This window comes from Delphinapterus leucas, chromosome 2 (genome assembly GCF_059928025.1).
Source record: "Delphinapterus leucas isolate spDelLeu-1000000601 "Yukka" chromosome 2, BTC_Dleu_Yukka2, whole genome shotgun sequence".
Lineage (NCBI taxonomy): Eukaryota > Metazoa > Chordata > Mammalia > Artiodactyla > Monodontidae > Delphinapterus > Delphinapterus leucas.
Genome location: NC_143130.1, coordinates 136,071,919 through 136,090,890, shown reverse-complemented (window position 1 = coordinate 136,090,890; position 18,972 = coordinate 136,071,919). Strand labels below are relative to the sequence as shown.

Here is an 18,972-nt window from a genome sequence, read left to right as displayed (position 1 = left end):
TAATTTTCATTTGGAGTAAAAATTTTCCTCCTATCTTTTTTTCTTTTTTTTTGCGGTACACGGGCCTCTCACTGTTGTGGCCTCTCCCGTTGTGGAGCACAGGCTCCGGACGCGCAGGCTCAGCGGCCATGGCTCACGGGCCCAACCGCTGCACGGCATGTGGGATCTTCCCAGACCGGGGCACGAACCCGTGTCCCCTGCATCGGCAGGCGGACTCTCAACCACTGCGCCACCAGGGAAGCCCCTCCTCTTATCTTTTTGAAATACAGTAAATGTACCAATTTCCTTATTTTATTTAAAAATAATTTTTTTAAATTTATTTGGCTGCACCGGGTCTTAGTTGCGGCATGCGAACTCTTAGTTGCGGCATGTGGGATCTAGTTCCCTGATCAGGGATCGAACCTGGGCCCCCTGCATTGGGAGCGCGAAGTCTTAGCCACTGAACCACCAGGGAAGTCCCCCATTTTCCTAATTTTAAAATATTGCAGTGTAACCAGCTTTTACTACTTCAGGAAACCATTCTTTCTTATGATTTTCTAACTCTGGTTGTATTTTTCAATAGCCATTTTTCATAGGCTATCTTTATTAGATTGAATTTATTTACCTAGATTGAAATTATATATAAGCCATATAATGAGAGGTCATAGTTGAGGTAATCTGTTCCTTCAATCTTGGTAGACACTTTTTTTTTTTTTTTTTTTTTGCGGTGTACAGGCCTCTCACTGTTGTGGCCTCTCCCGTTGCGGAGCACAGGCTCCGGACGCGCAGGCTCAGCGGCCATGGCTCACGGGCCCAGCCGCTCCGCGGCATGTGGGATCCTCCCGCACCGGGGCATGAACCCATGTCACCTGCATCAGCAGGCGGACTCTCAACCACTGCGCCACCAGGGAAGCCCGACACTTCTATTAATGCTTTAAGTGCTAGATGTTTATTTTCAAGGAGAAAGGGGCTAAGTCCTCTTTAAGTACTAATCAGGAGAAGGGATTTTTTTCCCTATTATTTAAGTGTGCCCACTTGGAAGATTTCTGACAATAAACTTGAGTTGCTACTTAATATTTGCATTAAAATGTAAATTTATCACCTCAAGTATATTATTACCTCCCTGTCAATTTAGGTATCACACCTAGTGTGTGGTTTTGGTGCGTTCCCTTTACACCAAGCAGCTGCACTCCCTGGACTCCAGGAATTGCCTCACTGCTAATGGCATGGGTCTTGTTACTTACTTCCCAAGGATCCTAGTGGTTTCCATGACTATGGGCCCACCACTGTCTATTCTTTCAGGGAGCTATCTTGGTACTTATGACTAGAGAGATCAAGGTTTTTGATCAAAATTGATCTTTCTGAAATTGATTTTTAATTATAGAACTCAATAGAGTTTTAATTGTAGAACTCATAGTTTATATATGAGGTTTGTTACAAAACAGAAGTCCCCAGGAAGCCCCACTCATCCCGTTTGTCACTTCCTAAAGGCAACCACTTCCAATGCTTAAAGGAGTCTTGGAGTATTGTTTACAGCCCTCTCTAAACAAGGTGTAGATTTTTTTCTTGAATTATTCCTTTGATGTACTTTCCTTGGTTTTCTCTGATCTTTCTTTCAGAAACTCTTATCTTTCTCCTGGTAAATAGACTGTTTTTATCATTCTTTCCTGTACTTGTCATTTTCTTCTACTTCCTGAATTTCTTCAACTTTCCTGTTGGCTATCATGTTTTTAATTCCCAAGAACTCTTTCTTAGTCTTTGAATGTTTATAACATTCTGTACTTGTTTCGTAAGTGCACTGTCTTATTTTTCTACAGACGTTAACGATAGCTTTTACGTATTCTTCCCTTGGATAATTTGTTCCAAGATACTCTCATCTGTTTGGTTTTGGTTTCTGTCTCTCGTATTAGAGTCTTCCATCGGGTGTCTGATGATCATTCACTGCCTGCTCATGGTTAAGAGCAGGACTCTGCATGGCAGCGTGTGGGTAATAAGGTCTTTACTGTGGGGTGATTTAGCTGCACCATTGTTCTGGGAACCTGCACATCATCACTGTATTTAAGTCTTTTCTCATGGGCTAGTTAGATTCCCCAGAGAAGATCCTTCTGATCTGTTGCCTGGAGGGTATAATTCTGGCTTCCAGTCTTTCAGGAGCCACATGGGGGGAGGGAAACTGAGTGTATCAACAATTTAAATAATACTCATTTAATCCTCCCTTTTCCATATAGTACCAGTCTCTCAACTTTATCCCCTAAACCAGAGACACCCTGTTTCACCTTTTTGGGGAGATAAGCCTCTAGTTTTTTTTATCTTGGTGGTGGGAGGGGGTTGTTGACAGTTTCCCAGCTGTGCATAATGAGGAAAGGAATCTGGACTCTAATTGTTCTTTAAACTGACTTTGAACCAATCTTCCTGTTTTTACCTCTGCTTGCAGAGATTCTTGAGGCCACCAATTCTTTTGAGAGGTGCTGCGGTATAAACTGGGTTGATTCACATCTTTCCTGACTAGTGGCTTAGGATTTATTTTCTTGAGTCTACTAAGTAATATCCCACTCATCTATCTATATTACGCTTCCAAATTTTTCTGAGTTTTGTTGTTTCTGGTTTAGTTTCCTTTGTCCTTGAAAATTATATTTCGCATTTTAAAAGCCACTGACCTTAAAAAAAAGGATACTTTGTCCTTGTAGCATTCAACCTTTCAAGATTATCTGTTACTGTTTATAGTAGTGGGATGTCAAGAGGAAGCAGTTTAGTGTGTGTATTCAGTACTATCTTTAACTGAAAGTCCCAGGCATTGACTTTAACAAACATTATTTTATAGGAGAAAGGTAGGGGAATAGGAAGAATTTGCACTGTCTTCCTAATTATAGTGAAAAATGAATGAAAGAGCTTTTTGGTATTAAGATGATTTCTCTCATCTTCTAGGACTTTCTTCTGAATGTCTTTCTCAACGACTTAGAATACCTAAGTCTGCCAGCAAAGCTGCGTCTGAGAGCAGGGCTGAGATGGGTGTTCTAAGACAAACCACATCACCAGAGAATCCTGATCCTCAGGGCACCAAAAGTGAACATGTTGATAAGACTTTGATTTCAAATATTCCTGGAAACAGGTATTTCTTTAATATTAAGAGTTTAACAGATGCAGACATTAAATACCATTTCAGATTGTTAACCTGGTTAAGTATGCAAGATATGTATTGTTTATTAAATTTCACAATGACCCTGTAACGTATAGGCAATACTTCTATTTTATAAATGAGGAAATTAGGGCTTCACATTTCAGATTGGTAAATGGTCATATCTAGATGGGCAAAGTAAATGCTGCAGAACCAAGAAGAAAAGAAGTAATACAGTGTTCTTTGTTGATAAACGGCCAGAAATTTTGGTGCTTGACAGATCTGAGCTCAAAACCAGCTCTATGACATACTAGCTATGAAACTTCAGGACAAGTTTAATTAACTCACTAAGCTTCAGATTCATCATCCACAAAACAGTGCTGATACCTCCCTGCAGTGTCGTTGAGAGGTAGGCACTTTTGTACCAGCCATTATAGAAAGTACCTTGAGGTTGCTGACTTGACAGATGGCAGAGTGAGAGAAGGGGGAGCTAATATGTACTGAACAATTATTATGGGCTGGACATTGTTCAAGGTTCCTATCACATATTATCTCATTTAATCCTCAAAACAACCATGTGAGGTACTAGATCTCCATTTTTAAAAAATGAGGAAACTTGAAAAGTTAGTAACTTACCCAAATTCAGCTTACAGTTGGTGAAAGTGGATGTTACCTACATTCTTTATGCTACATAGTACTGCCTCTGCAAAGATGCATCAAAATTACCTATATAGTCCTTGTTCGTGGAACATAAATGTACCAGAAATATGATAGGAAAAAGATACTTTAAGTAGGAAATAAAATTGTAGTCTGGAGCCAAGATAGGACTGTTGGATTTATTATTAATCTGGAGATGGGACAGCATTGAATATCCTGCCGTCACACCAAACAAGGTTGTCAAAAAATAAAGAACACCCTATGCATTGACTATTTCAATGGGGAAACAAATGAAAGTTTTTCTTTTTAAATATTTCATGGAACAAGTTATAAAATTTCTAGTTTTCAGTATAAACTAAAGTATATTTAGCCTTTGTAGGGATTAAATTGTTTTAGAAATCTGTGGATTATAAAATACCAATTTATTGTCATTTCTTAAATGCAAGTTACTTTACTTTGTATACCCTGTAGTTCATTATCTTGTACTAAGAAGATCCAAAATTGTATTTAAGTGATATTACAAGTACTCTTTAAAAAAATGTTTTACTTATTTCTGATAATAGTCCTGAAAGAGCATCTTACAAATAAACAACTTCGTACAATGAAGGCAAAGTGAAGCTGAAAACCAGAAAAATAGAGTATATATACATATTTTTAAATGACTCCAAGAGGTTGAGACAAATGTTTCTAGTAAAATGCAAGTTAAGAACTTCAGGATTAGAATATATTGTGCTATAACTAGCTAACAAGTAAAGGTAGGCAACTCTAGCCATACAATAATTGAGTTGATGCTTTAATCCCCCAGAAGTAAGCTTTATCCTGACTTTTTCTAGTATATGGCTCTGGATTTGGCTGAGGTTCAAAAGATTGCCAGCAGACTGACCAGCACGGTCACAGCTTGTGAGCTTTCTGAGGAAAATGCGTTTGGTTTGTAAGGCCATCCTGAAGTAGCTGTCATCCACAACTAATCTACTTGGAACAGGCCTGATCTTGGATGAGGCTCCATCTTTGACCCATAAAGGATAGTCTCAAAACATAGCAAAATGTTTTAATTATCTGAGTACAATGCTGCCTTTTTCCTTTTTCAGGAACAGCATAGTAGAAGATGCTAAGTGTCCTGGATTACAAGATTTAATTGAAGTAAACCATGTAAGTCCTATTCCAGTGCATTAGATAGCCCAGTATGTTATCTATTTATATCATTATATATAGTAACTCCATAAACAACCTCCGGAATTTCCATTGGAAATCTAAAGCAGTCATATAGAATTACAGTTCTTACTTCAAAGACCTTTGGCTTGTTTGAGACCATAGTGCCAATTTGGTTTTCAGCTCACATCAAGATTATTTTTGTAAATAAAGTTTTATGGTATCACAGCCACAGTCATTTGTTTATGTATTGTATCTGGCCGCTTTCAAAATATAATGGTAGAGTGTTCATGTTTGTGCAGAGACTCTTTGGATCACAAAGCCTAAAATATTTATAGTTGGCTCTTGAAGAACAGCATGAGGGGTTGCCATCCCTCTGCACAGTCAAAAATCCACGTATAACTTACAGTTGGTGCACCCCTTATACTTGGTTCTTCCATATTTGTGGGTCCGCATCCGTGGATTCAACCAACCACAGATCCTGTAGTATTTACAATTGTAAAGATTCTGCGTATAAGTGGGCCCTCGCAGTTCAAACCCATGTTGTTCAAGGGTCAACTGTACTACCTGGCCTATCACATGGAATGTTTGCCAATCTCTGAGCTGGACTGTTGGTACTTGCTGAGAAACTTTCCTTCATTTGTACTATTGCTGTAATATTATCTGATCTAATTGTTCAAGAAGCAAGATGGTAGGATTTACAGTGTTCTTTAGCTTGTGCTCAGAATGTCATCCTTCTATTATTTCTTATTTTTAATAGCAGTGAGACTTTTTCTGTTTATTTCAATTTGGGGTAATTAAATGTAATAACATTTTTACTTCCAGGATGTAAATAAGATAAACTTTGAAATAAGTCGTTTGCCTAGTGAAAGAATGAATTTGGCTCTGCTTGCTGGCAAAGTGGCAGATGATGCTAATACTAACAGAAAGGAAGAAGTTTCAGATGTTGTGTATGGAATGGAACTAAATTCAATTACAGCACAGGATGTTTTGATGATTAGCCCTGAAAAAAATGTACCATCACAAAATAACATCTCACAGGAAGAAGAAACTAAAATTTCTCAGTCAGGTAAAGTCTTTTAATGTATTTAAATGAGGCTTTGTTAAATAAATGAACTTGGACTAAAGTATAGATTATTATAAACACTTCGGGATACAGTTGCCAAGAATGAAGGCTGAGAAATTGGACACTTGCAATAAATATCTTGTGAGAATTAGTTTGTGTTGTGGTACCCTACTATCCACCCAAACCTTTTGAGGTAGACCCATTAAAAATCAACAACAGATACGAATCCATATTGGACGTCAGCAGCACTTTACATTAGACCTAACTATGTGGCATCCTTTGTTGTTTGCGAAGACTCAGAAAAATTCCCTGAAGTTTTTTTAGTTCTCTTCTTTTCCATCAAACTCCTCAAACCTTTCTTCAAAACACCCTCTTTTTCTGCCCTAGTGCCTTTTCCTACCTACTGTGTTGTGATTGTTCAGTAGGAAATGGCTCTTGTATTTTTGTTATAATATAATGTGTGATGGTTTCACCTACTATTTTCATCTGCTACTGCATGGTGCTCTTCTGGCTGGGGTCTAAGGCAAAATAAACATTATAACCTTGGTCAGACATTTAAGGCACTCCAGCTATGTTCTAGCATCTTTTGGGTACCTTTAAATTACAAGCATGAGATTTATTTATAGAAACCTTTTTTTATACTGAAATTAAGGATGAGAATTTTACAAAGAAATTTAACTACATTTAAAAATATATTATAGCATAAGATGATCCATATTTTTCTTAGCACATGATGTATGGAATTTTTCATATCTTTCAAGGCTTTGTTCCTTTCTAACAACACTTAACTGCGAGAATATTACTTTAAAAGTTAAAAATTATTCCTTTTTGTTTTTCAGTACTATTTGATAATAAAAGTCTCACTACTGAATGCCATCTTCTTGATTCAGTAAGTTTTCCAACTTGATTTGAAAAGTTCTTTATATTCCAGATTTGTTTTATAAAATGAATATTACTCACTTTTCAATTTATGTGCAAAGTTTACATCTTGTCATTGTTTTATTTACTCTGAAATCCACTTTTATTCATTTTTTCTCAAAATGGGAAAAATTGTATTAAGTTATATTAATACTTTAAAATATAGTGTGCTTTAGTATTAAACTCTGAAGATTTAATTCTCTATATGGTTTATGTATCAAATTTGTTGTGACAAAGTGGTTGAATACTTGAACATCTAATATGTAGCTTGGATTATGCTGGGTAGTTCTCAGTGATGTATGAAAAATATAATGCAAGATTTCTATACTTTTGAAGCTTACAGTTGGGGAGATAACGTCTGTCCTACCTTCAGTCATTGCTTATTTTCATTCTAGTTCTTTTAGATTACTATATTTATGTCCTGCTATTTTATTTGGAAGCTCCCCAGCCTTTACTTTTAGTGACCTCTTGCCTTTAAATCTAGTTCAAACATTTGCCCATCTGTGAAGCCTTCCTGTAAAAGCTCTCATCTCTCGCATGTTAATTTCTGTATAGGCACAGGTGCACAATGCATACAGGCACACATTAAATCTCTTATTAAGAGTATAATATGAATAAATGATACTGTATTCCTAAAACATATTGTACTTTCAGGAATCTATTTCCCTTATTAACTATAAATTCCTCTTTAGGCAGAGCTGTCTGATTCGCATTCATGGATGCTGGCACTGAATAGTAGGGCATGAATGGAATGGTGCTCTCTTGCCTACTAACTGTTTACAGCATTGGCTTTCACCCCTACTGCCAGATATTTTTATTTCAATGATCTGTATTAGGACGTTTGTCAGGGGATTCTAACATGTGGCCATGGTCAACAACTCTGGTTTATAACCTTACCTTGAAATTTTCTAGGACCAATTGCTAAAATAAATTAGGGACTGGCTTTGGTTTGCTAATCTTCCATCTCAGAATATAAAAAATTCATTAAGGCAAATGTAGGATCAAACAGAAACAATTTTTGTTAACCTCATGAAGGCTGGCAAATGCTTGGCTTCCTTAAGCCACTAATTCCTTAAGGACCTCTGAATATGTTGACTTTTATTGTCTTTCGAAGATGGCTTCTTTGTATTCAGCCTTCTGGGGTGGCTACATCTCAGGAGCTGAACGGAGTGTGTTACTGCGACTACACTGTTCCTTCTTAGTCTTGGCCTTCTTTATTTATTTATTTAAAAAATAAATATATTTATTTTATTTTTGGCTTTATTTGGGTCTTCGTTGCTTCACGTAGGCTTTCTCTAGTTGTGGTGAGCGGGGGCTACTCTTCGTTACAGTGCGCGGGCTTCTCATTGTGGTGGCTTCTCTTGTTGCGGACCATGGGTTCTGGGTGTGCAGGCTCAGTAGTTGTGGCACATGGGCTTAGTTGCTCCACAGCGTGTGGGATCTTCCTGGACCAGGGCTGGAACCCGTGTGCCCTGCATTGGCAGGCAGATTCTTAACCACTGCACCACTAGGGAAGTCCCAGTCCAAGCCTTCTTTTTTTTAAAAAATTAATTAATTAATTAATTAATTTTGGCTGCATTGGGTCTTCATTGCTGCGTGCAGGCTTTCTCTAGTTGTGGCGAGCAGGGGCTACTCTTCATTGTAAGTTGCAGAGCACAGGCTCTAGGCGCGCGGGCTCAGTAGTTGTGGCTCACAGCCTCTAGAGCACAGGCTCAGTAGTTGTGGCTCACGGGCTTTAGTTGCTGCGGCATGTGCGATCTTTCCGGACCAGGGCTTGAACCCGTGTCCCCTGCATTGGCAGGCGGATTCTTAACCACTGCGCCACCAGGGAAGTCCCAGTCTTGGGTTTCTTTAATTCTAGGCTGAGACCTAGAGAGACGGATTTCAGCATAAGGCCAATTTATATAAACCTGATTTAATCTTGTTCTCAGAGCTAAATTCTGAATGATTGGTTCTGATAATATGTGGTATTATAAGTAAATCTGGATGTTAATGAATCATAATATTCTATTTTTGATACATTAGTAATATGATTAAGATTGCTTCACAGTTATTATATATTGTTGATAAATCTTAGTATCTTAAAACTTAGTCTCCCTGTGAATTATTTTCCACTTCCATAAATTTTAGAAGTTATATTTTTGGATTTTTTTTTTAATAGGTCCACCTGTCTATTTTAGACCCACATTATTACTAGCTCTGTGCATCATTTGAACTTGAAGTAGGGTTTGAGAGGGAACAAAGAAAAGGATCCCAGCAGGATCACACTAGTAAAAGACCTATTAAGTACAATTATATGGACTAGGATTTGTGGAATCTGCATAAGTGGCCTCAGTTTTATTCATCCTGCATATGTTGCTGAAGTCCATTTACATATTACTAATCACCTTTTAAGGCGTATATTCCTAATATGCTTTTCAGTTAAAAAAAACTATATGTTTGAAATTAGATCCATGGAAAGTAGCATAATCATGTCATTAATAACTTTTTATTGTGTATAAGAAACGTTATTTATATTATTAATCCATTACTAATTTGCAATGTTGAAAACTTAATTGGTGAAACTCTTGATGGTTACTTTAGTGACTTCTCTAAATTTATTCTCTAGCCAGGCCTAAACTGCAGTAATACATTCACTCAGGTGGAAAGAAGACATCAAGAACGTACCAGACACATTCCCTTTGGTGGTAACCTGATTACGTTTTCACCTCTAAAGCCCCTCAGTGGAGATCAACCAGAAGAATTTTGAATTTAAAAATAAATCCAGACATTTTTCTTCATGTTATCAGTGCTGTGGTATATTCTTAGAATATTGAAAAGTTGAAGAATATGTATTTGTGTTCACCTCTATTCAATCCATTTATATAGTGTCATACAGCAGCCCTCCGTATACTGAGGGCCTACTGTTGGGGACTTGAGCTTCCTTGAATTTTGATATCTGTGCATGTGTATGAGGGGGCGGTGTCCTGGAACCAATACCCCCCACCCCAGGATTCTGAGGAACAACTGTATACTATTTCAATATTCAGTGTTCATCAAAGTATGTTTTAGATATGATACTGTTTCTCAAGGGAAGTGGGGATATTTTGTATATTAACCATGCAGAATAAAAATGTACTGTGCCTTGCCTCTCTTGTTTAAAATGTATAAGCTTAAATGTTAAGTATACCTACTCAGAGCTTATGCACATTCTTTCATTTAATCAAAATACAGTGTTAAACTCTGACAGAAATATTTGCATTCCTTTATACTTTACTCTTAACTTGAACTTTTAAATTTGTTGATGTTGAACAGCTTTGCATAGTGCATTTTCCAGGGTATGTTGAGTTTCTTTAGATGAGCTTTCTGGATTCTGAAGTCAGTTTACATGCTGCAGATTCAAATGGTTAAATTATAAGCGGTTCCCATTAAATTCTTGTATTTTTTTTTTTCATTTTCCCCTTGATGTGACTGACAGCCTTTGAAGGAAATGCTGCCTTCCCTTAAAGAGAATTATATCAATCACTTAATGCGTTCGAAATATTTTCTCTTTTATGAAACTCTTAACTACAGGATTTGTAGAAGACAGGGTGATCAGAATAACAGAGCACCAAGATGACTCATTGTAGCTAAAGCTTGTCACCAGACCTGGATCCAGTTATTTCTGTTTGCAAATGAGGTGAGTGTTCGAGGTATTCACCAAACAAGCAGCAACTTCATGGATAGTCCTTTAAGATGAAGAGTTTCCAAACAAGAAGGGAAAGCACATCTACTTTTGTTGTCAGAGGAAGGTATGTTAGGCTTGTGGAAAAGACAGTATTTATTATCAAGCCCACGTGAGCAGTTAGGAGACTATGTGAGGTGCTGGTTTAGAAGCATATTCTCAGAATGCCTAGTCTTAACAAAATATAAAAGCAGCTTTAACAGCCCATTAATGAATAATCCAAGCAAGACATTCAGAACAAAGAAACATTTTATGTAAAAGTTAGGGTTTTCTAAGGGTCCAGGGCCATGAACGTGTAAAAGAGATGGGTACAAAGCAACCCAAGACTTAGAATCTATATAAAGCAATATGCAACAATGGGACTGCCCTGGTGGTGCAGTGGATAAAACTCCGAGCCCCCAATGCAGGGGGCCCGGGTTCGATCCCCGGTCAGGGAACTAGATCCCACATGCATACCACAACTAAGGAGCCCGTGTGCCGCAGCTAAGGAGCTGGTGAGCCGCAACTCGGGATCCATGGAGCCACAACTAAGGAGCCTGCCTGTCGCAACTAAGACCTGGCGCAACCAAATAAATTTTTTTAAAAAATGCAACATAACAATAAAATAATGTTTGCCCTCAAGGATAAAGTAGATGAGAATAAAACAATGTGAGTAAACATGATTTTTTTGGTAGGTTTAATAAGATGTACTATTGAATCATTTAGAAAGCTTTTGGCTATTAAGTGATAATGAATTGAACTCGAATTGGCTTAACAGTAAGGAAATTTATTATTTCACAAGTTGTCAGGGTGATTTCAGGCACTTTATAATCAACAGCTCAATGATGCCATCGAAGTCCAACATCTGTTCATAGTTCATTCTGGCATCCTTGGTGTCAGTGTCTCTAAAGCTGGGTCCTTTTGGAGTCACATGATGGTTGCTAGTGGTAATCAGAGCTGTATCCTTCCCTTTAGTCTGGTTAGGCCAGCTAATGCCACATCTCCACCTGCAGATCAGCTGGGGTGTGCTTAAACTAATCAGGTTTCCCTATTTTATCTGGGATTATACCTGGGTAAAACCAGGACTGTTAGGAAGCAGGGAATGAGTTGGGTAGGCAGCCATCAATGTGTCCTACAACTAGAGAGAGTGTCCTTGGGCTATTGGACTCTAGAATTGTGAGGTATTAAGAAAATCTTTGAAGACAAAATGAAAGAAAACTGGGTAGAACAAGAGCCTTTCCAAAAATAAAAAAAAAAAGGAATTTCCATTTATTGAGGACCTACTATATGACAACATCTTTGCAAACAATATTTTATTCAATGGTCATAGTAACCCATTTTATAGACAAAAGATGTGTTATAAAATGTATTATACAGTTCGTTTTACAGACAAAGGAACCAAGGCTCAGAGGATTTAAGTAATTTTGTATAAACCAAATTCCCTTTTTTCTCCATAGCTTACTATGTTCTTCTGTTTAATCACTGGAGTAGAACAGTCAAGATCAGAATGTTAGAATAAGGAATTAACGTACTTTTTGAAATGAGACGTGATGTGCTGCTCACATCCCACTTTAGGACTGAAGGACTCATTTTTTTAGTTGCTATAACTGCTGCCAGCAGACAGTCCTTGGGAATCATCCCGTGTGAGAACTGTGTCAGGTGAAGAAAGCCACTTCACCCAAGATCAGACTGTTTCCTAAGATCAGACTGTGGCCTGTATTAACTGACTGAAGTGAAAATATGAAGGCATCCCCCTCTTGACAGCTCTAAAACATCATCCCAGCTCATAACCTCTATAGTGTAGGCTGAGGCATGGGTGCTCAACTTCTTACTCTGCCTAATTGTGTGCCTTCTCGTCTCCACATCTGTTGAGAGAAAGGGCACTCCTTCATAAACCTCTTGCATTCTAATCTCTTTGCCTCCTGGGGGACCCAACCTGTGGCAACAAAATACTTGAGAAGATGGTATTGTAGAAACAATAATAGATCAAATAATATTTGGTCTCCTATAAAATGAGGTGATGGGAGCACACCCTGGTTTTGAAATTATATTAATCTTTGGCCTAGCTGGTAATGAGGAAGGGCAGAAAGGCATGGTTGAGAGTATTAACAATGGGAACTATAAACTTTTTCAAGCTGATTACATTTCTAATTAAAAACCTACTTTTTTTTCCCTCTACAAATCTGGAGATTTCATAAAACCAAAAGAACCCACGGGAAGATTGTCTGATACTGGTATCCATTACTGATTTGAAAGCAGTGAAGTATAGTTTAGAGAGATGAAATAGTTAAAAGGAGTCCAGAGAAATATACCAGAATGCTAACAGTAATTGTCTATATGTAAAATTTTTCTTTCTGCTTTTCTCATTTCCTGAATATATTATGTTTCCTGAAGTAAGAAAATAGAACGATTTCTTTGTAGCATCTGTTGGAAAGGTTAATTTGGGGGTAGTATTTACTCCTATTTACTTTTTTTTTTTTTTTTTGGTCTTTATTGAATTTGTTACAATATTGCTTCTGTTTTATGTTTTTTGGCCATGAGGCATGTGGGATCTTAGCTCCCTGACCAGGGATGAACCTGCACTTCCTGCATTGGAAGGCGAAGTCTTAACCACTGCACTGCCAGGGAAGTCCCTCCTTTTTAAAAAATAGTTTAGCAAGTATTGAAAACTTTGGGAGACTCTGATGCAGTATTAAATTGCTACATATTTCTTTTTCCATTGAGTCCTTTTCCATTGAGTCCATTGCGCATTATCAAGAATAAACTGCCCCAATTAAATGACATATAAAGACAGGTAACTCTTTATTAAATGGATGATTTGCAAGAAGGACATTGATGAATAAAGGTAAAATTTTTCACTCATAGCGAACATGAAACTTTTAAATGTGTAAGGTTTACGTTCGATTTCATTTCTTTAAAAAGTATCTGCCCCTTTATATCATGGTGTGCGAAGCACTGGTGAGATTTATGTCACCAGAAATTCCCAGTTTGCTGATTTCCCCGAGATTTTTCACCCGATGATTGTACTGCAACAAGTGAGCATCATTGACTGCAACCTTGAAGTGGCCAGCTTCAACCAGGACTTGTATCTGAAATGGCACGTACACAAAACTGTTAGGAATGCCCATTCATCACAAAACCAGTGTGGCCTGAGCTCAGGATGTCTAGCATTTCACCTTTATGATCAATTGTAGAACTAATTAAAGTCAGAAAAAGTAACTTTACAGCAAAAATAAACTCCAACTTATTCAAGATTTAAACAAAACAAAATGATAAAATTTTTAGAAGGATATATAGTTGAAGCCACAGAGGAAAAGATTAATAATTTATCTACATAAAAACCTAAAGTTTTTGGATGGCCTCAAACACCTAAAAATAAAAATAAATGCTAAAATAGGAATCCTCTACTTAGAGTGGCAAATGTTATGAAGATTGATAATAACCAGTTTGGGCCAAGAGTAGGGGAAACATACTCTCCCAGTAGTTAGAGGATGTGTTAATCCTTACATCCTTTTGGAAGCAGCACTTTGGCAATATCCTTATCTAAATTTTAAACATGTATATTCTTTGAGTAAAGTTATTCTAGGAAGCAAAGATTTATAAGGATAGCTATCACAGTATTTTAGTAAAATAAATAAAACTTTCCTGGTTTTATTTGTTTGGAATATTTCCGTACTCCAAATTTTCATCAGTAGGGTACAGGCTGAATTATTACACATCTGAACAATGAAGTACTATTAGGTGGCAATGTTCTCATAAGGAAAGATGTCCACCAAATGTAGAATATGGTCCCTGTTAGACCCTGCCCTTGAGCTGGCGGTCTAGCTGTTTTTTTAAATTTATTTATTTATTTTTATATGTGGCTGTGTTGGGTCTTCGTTGCTACGCACAGGCTTTCTCTAGTTGCGGCGAGTGGGGGCTACTCTTTGTTGCAGTTCACGGGCTTCTCACTGTGGTGTCTTCTCTTGCTGCGGAGCACGGGCTCTAGGCCCACGGGCTTCAGTAGTTGTGGCTCATGGGCTCTAGAGCACAGGCTCAGTAGTTGTGGCGCATGGGCTTAGTTGCTCCGCGGCATGTGGGATCTTCCTAGGCCAGGGATCGAACCCGTGTCCCCTGCATTGGCAGGTGGATTCTCAACCACTGCGCCACCAGGGAAGCCCGGTCTAGCTGTTTTATAACCCACTCTATAGTCAACCCTTACCCGATACTGTGGACCTAATATTTGTTGAAGCAGTGCTTAAAAATAAAAAGTGTGTTGCTTGTCATAGAAAACACTGGAAAGTTACTCAAGTTGAAACCTTTGTGAGGATGGGGGAAGCGGTAAAGGATGGAGGACTTTTTAGTTAATTTTTAAAAATCTATAAATTTTTCTTTTCATAAAACAAGTATGTATTACTTTTAGAATTTAAAATTTTTACGTTTTTTAATTTTTTTTGACTACGCCACACGGCATGTGGGATCTTAGTTCCCCAACCAGGGATTGAACTCACGCCCCCTGCATTGGAAGCATGGAGTCTTAACCACTGGACCACCAGGGAAATCCAATATTTCGTTTTGATTGCCATGCTAACTATGTTGTTTTGAGGAATTAAGTCTCAGCCCAACTGTACCATAAAGACTCTCTACTTTTTTTATTAAAGAAGCTATTTTTCTCACTTCCAGAAAAGCTTAAACTCAGAAGGGTGGTAACGGGTGATGGTAAGGTGCCTGAATGGAGTTGGGGAGAGTGCCACTACTTCTGAGACCTGTCCCCTGGTATGGAGAGCAGATGTACTGGTTAGGTGTCCCAGGACAGCTGATGAAAATTCATTTCCAGTGCATTGTGGTTTAAGAGTGATTCCCCATGAGAAATATACATTATCAATATATAATAGTAGCAATAACTTACTTTGAAAGGTTTACCACTTTCAAATGGGAAAACCGTCTGTCTTTCTTCCTTCCCCCAGTTATTATTCAGCTTCGAATTGCAAACGATGACTTTCCTGTTGTCCTCATTGAAGCGTGGGTTAAAGTGGAAGGCAACATCATTTCCTGTCTTGAAATCTAAAGCAAGTCTGTTTTAAACCAAAGACCAGAGTTAGTAAAATTATTCAAGTTGTACGTTTGTATCAAGTGAAGAACATAAAATTTTCTAAAGAGCAAATCATTTATAAAATACAGGAAAAACTTCTAAACAGAAAGCAAATAAACCAGAGAATGGGTTCAAACTGGAAAGTATACTGGGCCAAGTACAGTAGTTCCACTTTATGTGCAGAGGGTATGTTCTAAGACCCCAGTGGATGCCTGAAACCATGGATAGTACCGAACCAAATATCTATTTAGCTAGCTAGCTAGCTGGCTAGCTATCCACGCACACTTTTTTCCTATACATGTATACCTATGATAAAGTTTAATTTATAAATTAGGTACAGTAAGAGGTTAATAATAAAATAGAACAATTACAGCAATATACTGTTGTAAAAGTCATGTGAATGTTGTCTTTCAAAATATTGTACACATTTAATGCCTTTTCCATCTGAACTAAGCACTTATGCACTGGGGCTGTAACTTTTGCCGTTTGAGGTATGACAGGGAAAAAAAAAAAAACTAGCATGAGTTTCTTTCCTTTCTCACAATTTCATGGACAGAAGATTTGTACTTACTATAGATCTTAGCAACCTCAGCATACAATTTTTTTCTTTCCATTAAGTCAAGAACCTTCCCTTTTTCACTTAAAAGGAGCCTTTTATAGCTTCTCTTTGGCATATATGAATTGCCAGCATCACTACTCTTGCTTTTGGGGTCATTATTAAGTAAAAAAAGTGTTACTTGGACACAAGCGCCAGGGTACCATGACAGCGGATCTGATAACCGAGAGCTACTAAGTGACTAACAGGCCAGACATTGCTGCACAAAGGCATGATTTCACGTACTGGGCAGGATGGGGCTGGACAGCGTGAGATTTCACCATGCTGCTCACAACGGTGGCAACTTAAAGCTTATCAATTGCTTATTTCTGGGAATCTCCATTTAATATTTTCAGACCGCGATTGACCCTGGGTAACTGAAATCGTGGAAAGCGAAACCTCAGATAAGGGGGGACTACTGTATTCGATGTACTACCACAGTATCTCAAAGTAAACAAGACAATATGTGTTGAGTTTTTTGGCCTCGTTGTCTTTGGTCATATCCTTCTATTCAGCTGTAATTCTCTTTTTACTCTCTACACATAAAACAGTCAAGGTGTGCTCGCTTCGGCAGCACATATACTAAAATTGGAACGATACAGAGAAGATTAGCATGGCCCCTGGGCAAGGAAGACACGCAAATTCATGAAGCGTTCTATTTTTTTTTCCCTGGTGGTGCAGTGGTTAAGAATCCGCCTGCCAATGCAGGGGACACGGGTTCGAGCCCTGGTCCGGGAAGATCCCACGTGCCGTGGAGCAACTAAGCCCGTGTGCCACAGCTACTGAGCCTGTGCCCTAGAGCCCACGTGCCACATCTATGGGTGCCTAGAGCCCGTGCTCCACAACAAGAGAAGCCACCGCAATGAGAAGCTCGTGCACCACAACTAGAGAAAGCCTGTGCACAGCAACAAAGACCCAACGCAGCCAAAAATAAATAAAAATAAATTTTTTAAGAAAGAAAATTCAATTGAGTAAAATTTAAAAAAAAAAGCAAGGTCCGCTTTCTAGACCTACTAACAATGATTCCTTGGGTATTTAATTCACCCAGTAACAGACACATACAACCACCAATGATTAAATTCACAGGGAAAGGACCAATATGGTCAAATGGCAATAGAATTTGTATTTGACTAAATATGCAATGCCTGTATTTTCTCAGCAGTGAAAAGGAAGATAATTGTCAACTCTACCGCCGTAAGGATATTTTTCTTTCATGTAACTGCTCACATAGATTTTGCAGATCAAAGCAATACATTTCTCAGTTTACTACCACCTTAATCATTTCAACCAAAATTGGTTTTGACCTGCCACACTCTCAGTCGACATCTCTGTTGTTATTGGAACTAACCTTTTTAGTGCAACAGTCATAAATAAGGCAAAGATACCAGTGTGGTCCTGCGTGACAGCAGCTGCAGCAGGAGGAGAGCAGATATCACCAAATCGTGAGTGCTGTCTGCAGAGGATCAGGGCGCTGGGTCCTATGTTATTTTGGGAGGCAGGATGGATAAGGACACAGGCAGAGGATATATATGTTGTGTAACTTGCTGTGAGACAAGCTTTATTATGTAGGGAAGTATTGTGCTGAGAGAAGCTGTATAGGCTGTGTGGAAGGAAGAGCTGGCTTAGGGTAGTGACTAACACGTAGAACCAGAGGAGGCTGGCTGGAGGTGGAGTGAACTGGTTAGCTGAATGTAAAACGATCAGATCAGAATCTGAGTCCACCTCCTGGTAACAGAGGAGGTTGCTCCTGCCGATTCACGAGGATCAAGATGACAGGCACTCACAGGGGCTGTTTATAGATTCTTAAATAAACCTGTGTACACAGCTGGAACTTGTACCTTTTGTGTCCTGTCTATAAGACCCAGAAACATTAATTAATCTAGGAGCTTTAATAGTACTACTAACCTCAAGGACAGACATACTGAACAGCTTCAGGATAGCCCTAGCCTGCTTGTATTATATATAAATATAACCAGTGGTGGTAACCAGAGCCAAGCATCCCAGGGCAGCCCGTAAATCAGCATGGATTTTCCTAAGTGAGCTCAAAGTCTTACCCGCCCCGAGCTCACCCCACCAGTACCAATGGCAGAGGCTGATTTACAAAGTCTTTAACTTGCAGAGTCTTTTCAGACTTTTTAAGTAAACAGTGTCTACTCAGAAGACTGGGGTTCCCCACCTTGTCACTTATCATCTGTAGACCAGGCCGACACGTGGGAATCTGTGACTCTGCTGTTTCACCCGGTATGAAGACGGAAATGGCGGCCAAGCGCACAAATCTGAGAGTGCACCAAGACCTGCACAACTGCAGGGAGATTTGTACCACTATGAGGACAGAGAGGTATAATTGTTTTTTTTTTTTTGCAGTACGCAGGCCTATCCCGTTGCGGAGCACAGGCTCCGGACGCACAGGCTCAGCGGCCATGGCTCATGGGCCCAGCCGCTCCGCGGCCTGTGGGATCCTCCGGGACCAGGGCTCGAACCCGTGTCCCTGCATTAGCAGGCAGACTCTCAACCACTGTGCCACCAGGGAAGCCCCGAGAGGTATAATACTTAAGCTCTCAGATCAACTAGGCATCTTTTTGTCTTTGACCCTAGTTTTTTTTTATATATATAGTTATTTATTTGGCTGCACCGGGTCTTAGTTGCAGCACGCATGATCTTCGTTGCGACATGCAGGATCTTTCAGCTGTGGCATGTGGGATCTTTTTTAGTTGTAACCTGAGAACTCTTAGTTGAGGCA

The 18,972-nt window shown here is 38.8% G+C and overlaps 2 protein-coding genes and 1 non-coding gene across 3 annotated transcripts in view; 2 read left to right on the top strand and 1 right to left on the bottom strand.

Annotated features, from left to right (window-relative positions):
- Positions 1-10,388, top strand: part of DLGAP5 (DLG associated protein 5) — a 39,181-nt gene extending 28,793 nt beyond the window's left edge. The window contains exons 15-19 of the mRNA XM_022570511.2: positions 2,905-3,088; positions 4,840-4,900; positions 5,726-5,969; positions 6,806-6,855; positions 9,493-10,388. Of these exons, the coding sequence (XP_022426219.1) occupies positions 2,905-3,088; positions 4,840-4,900; positions 5,726-5,969; positions 6,806-6,855; positions 9,493-9,633 (680 nt within the window). The 3' untranslated portion in view covers positions 9,634-10,388. The remainder of the gene's footprint in view (positions 1-2,904; positions 3,089-4,839; positions 4,901-5,725; positions 5,970-6,805; positions 6,856-9,492) is intronic.
- Positions 10,389-13,344: 2,956 nt separating this feature from the next.
- Positions 13,345-18,972, bottom strand: part of LGALS3 (galectin 3) — a 16,708-nt gene continuing 11,080 nt past the window's right edge. Inside the window, exons 5-6 of the mRNA XM_022570515.3 lie at positions 15,455-15,620; positions 13,345-13,655 (exon numbers count right to left, since the gene is read on the bottom strand). Coding sequence (XP_022426223.1) covers positions 13,500-13,655; positions 15,455-15,620 — 322 coding nt within the window. The 3' untranslated portion in view covers positions 13,345-13,499. The remainder of the gene's footprint in view (positions 13,656-15,454; positions 15,621-18,972) is intronic.
- On the top strand, positions 16,791-16,897 carry LOC115803660 (U6 spliceosomal RNA). Its single transcript, XR_004024432.1, has one exon. It is a non-coding gene; the product is annotated as a U6 spliceosomal RNA (small nuclear RNA).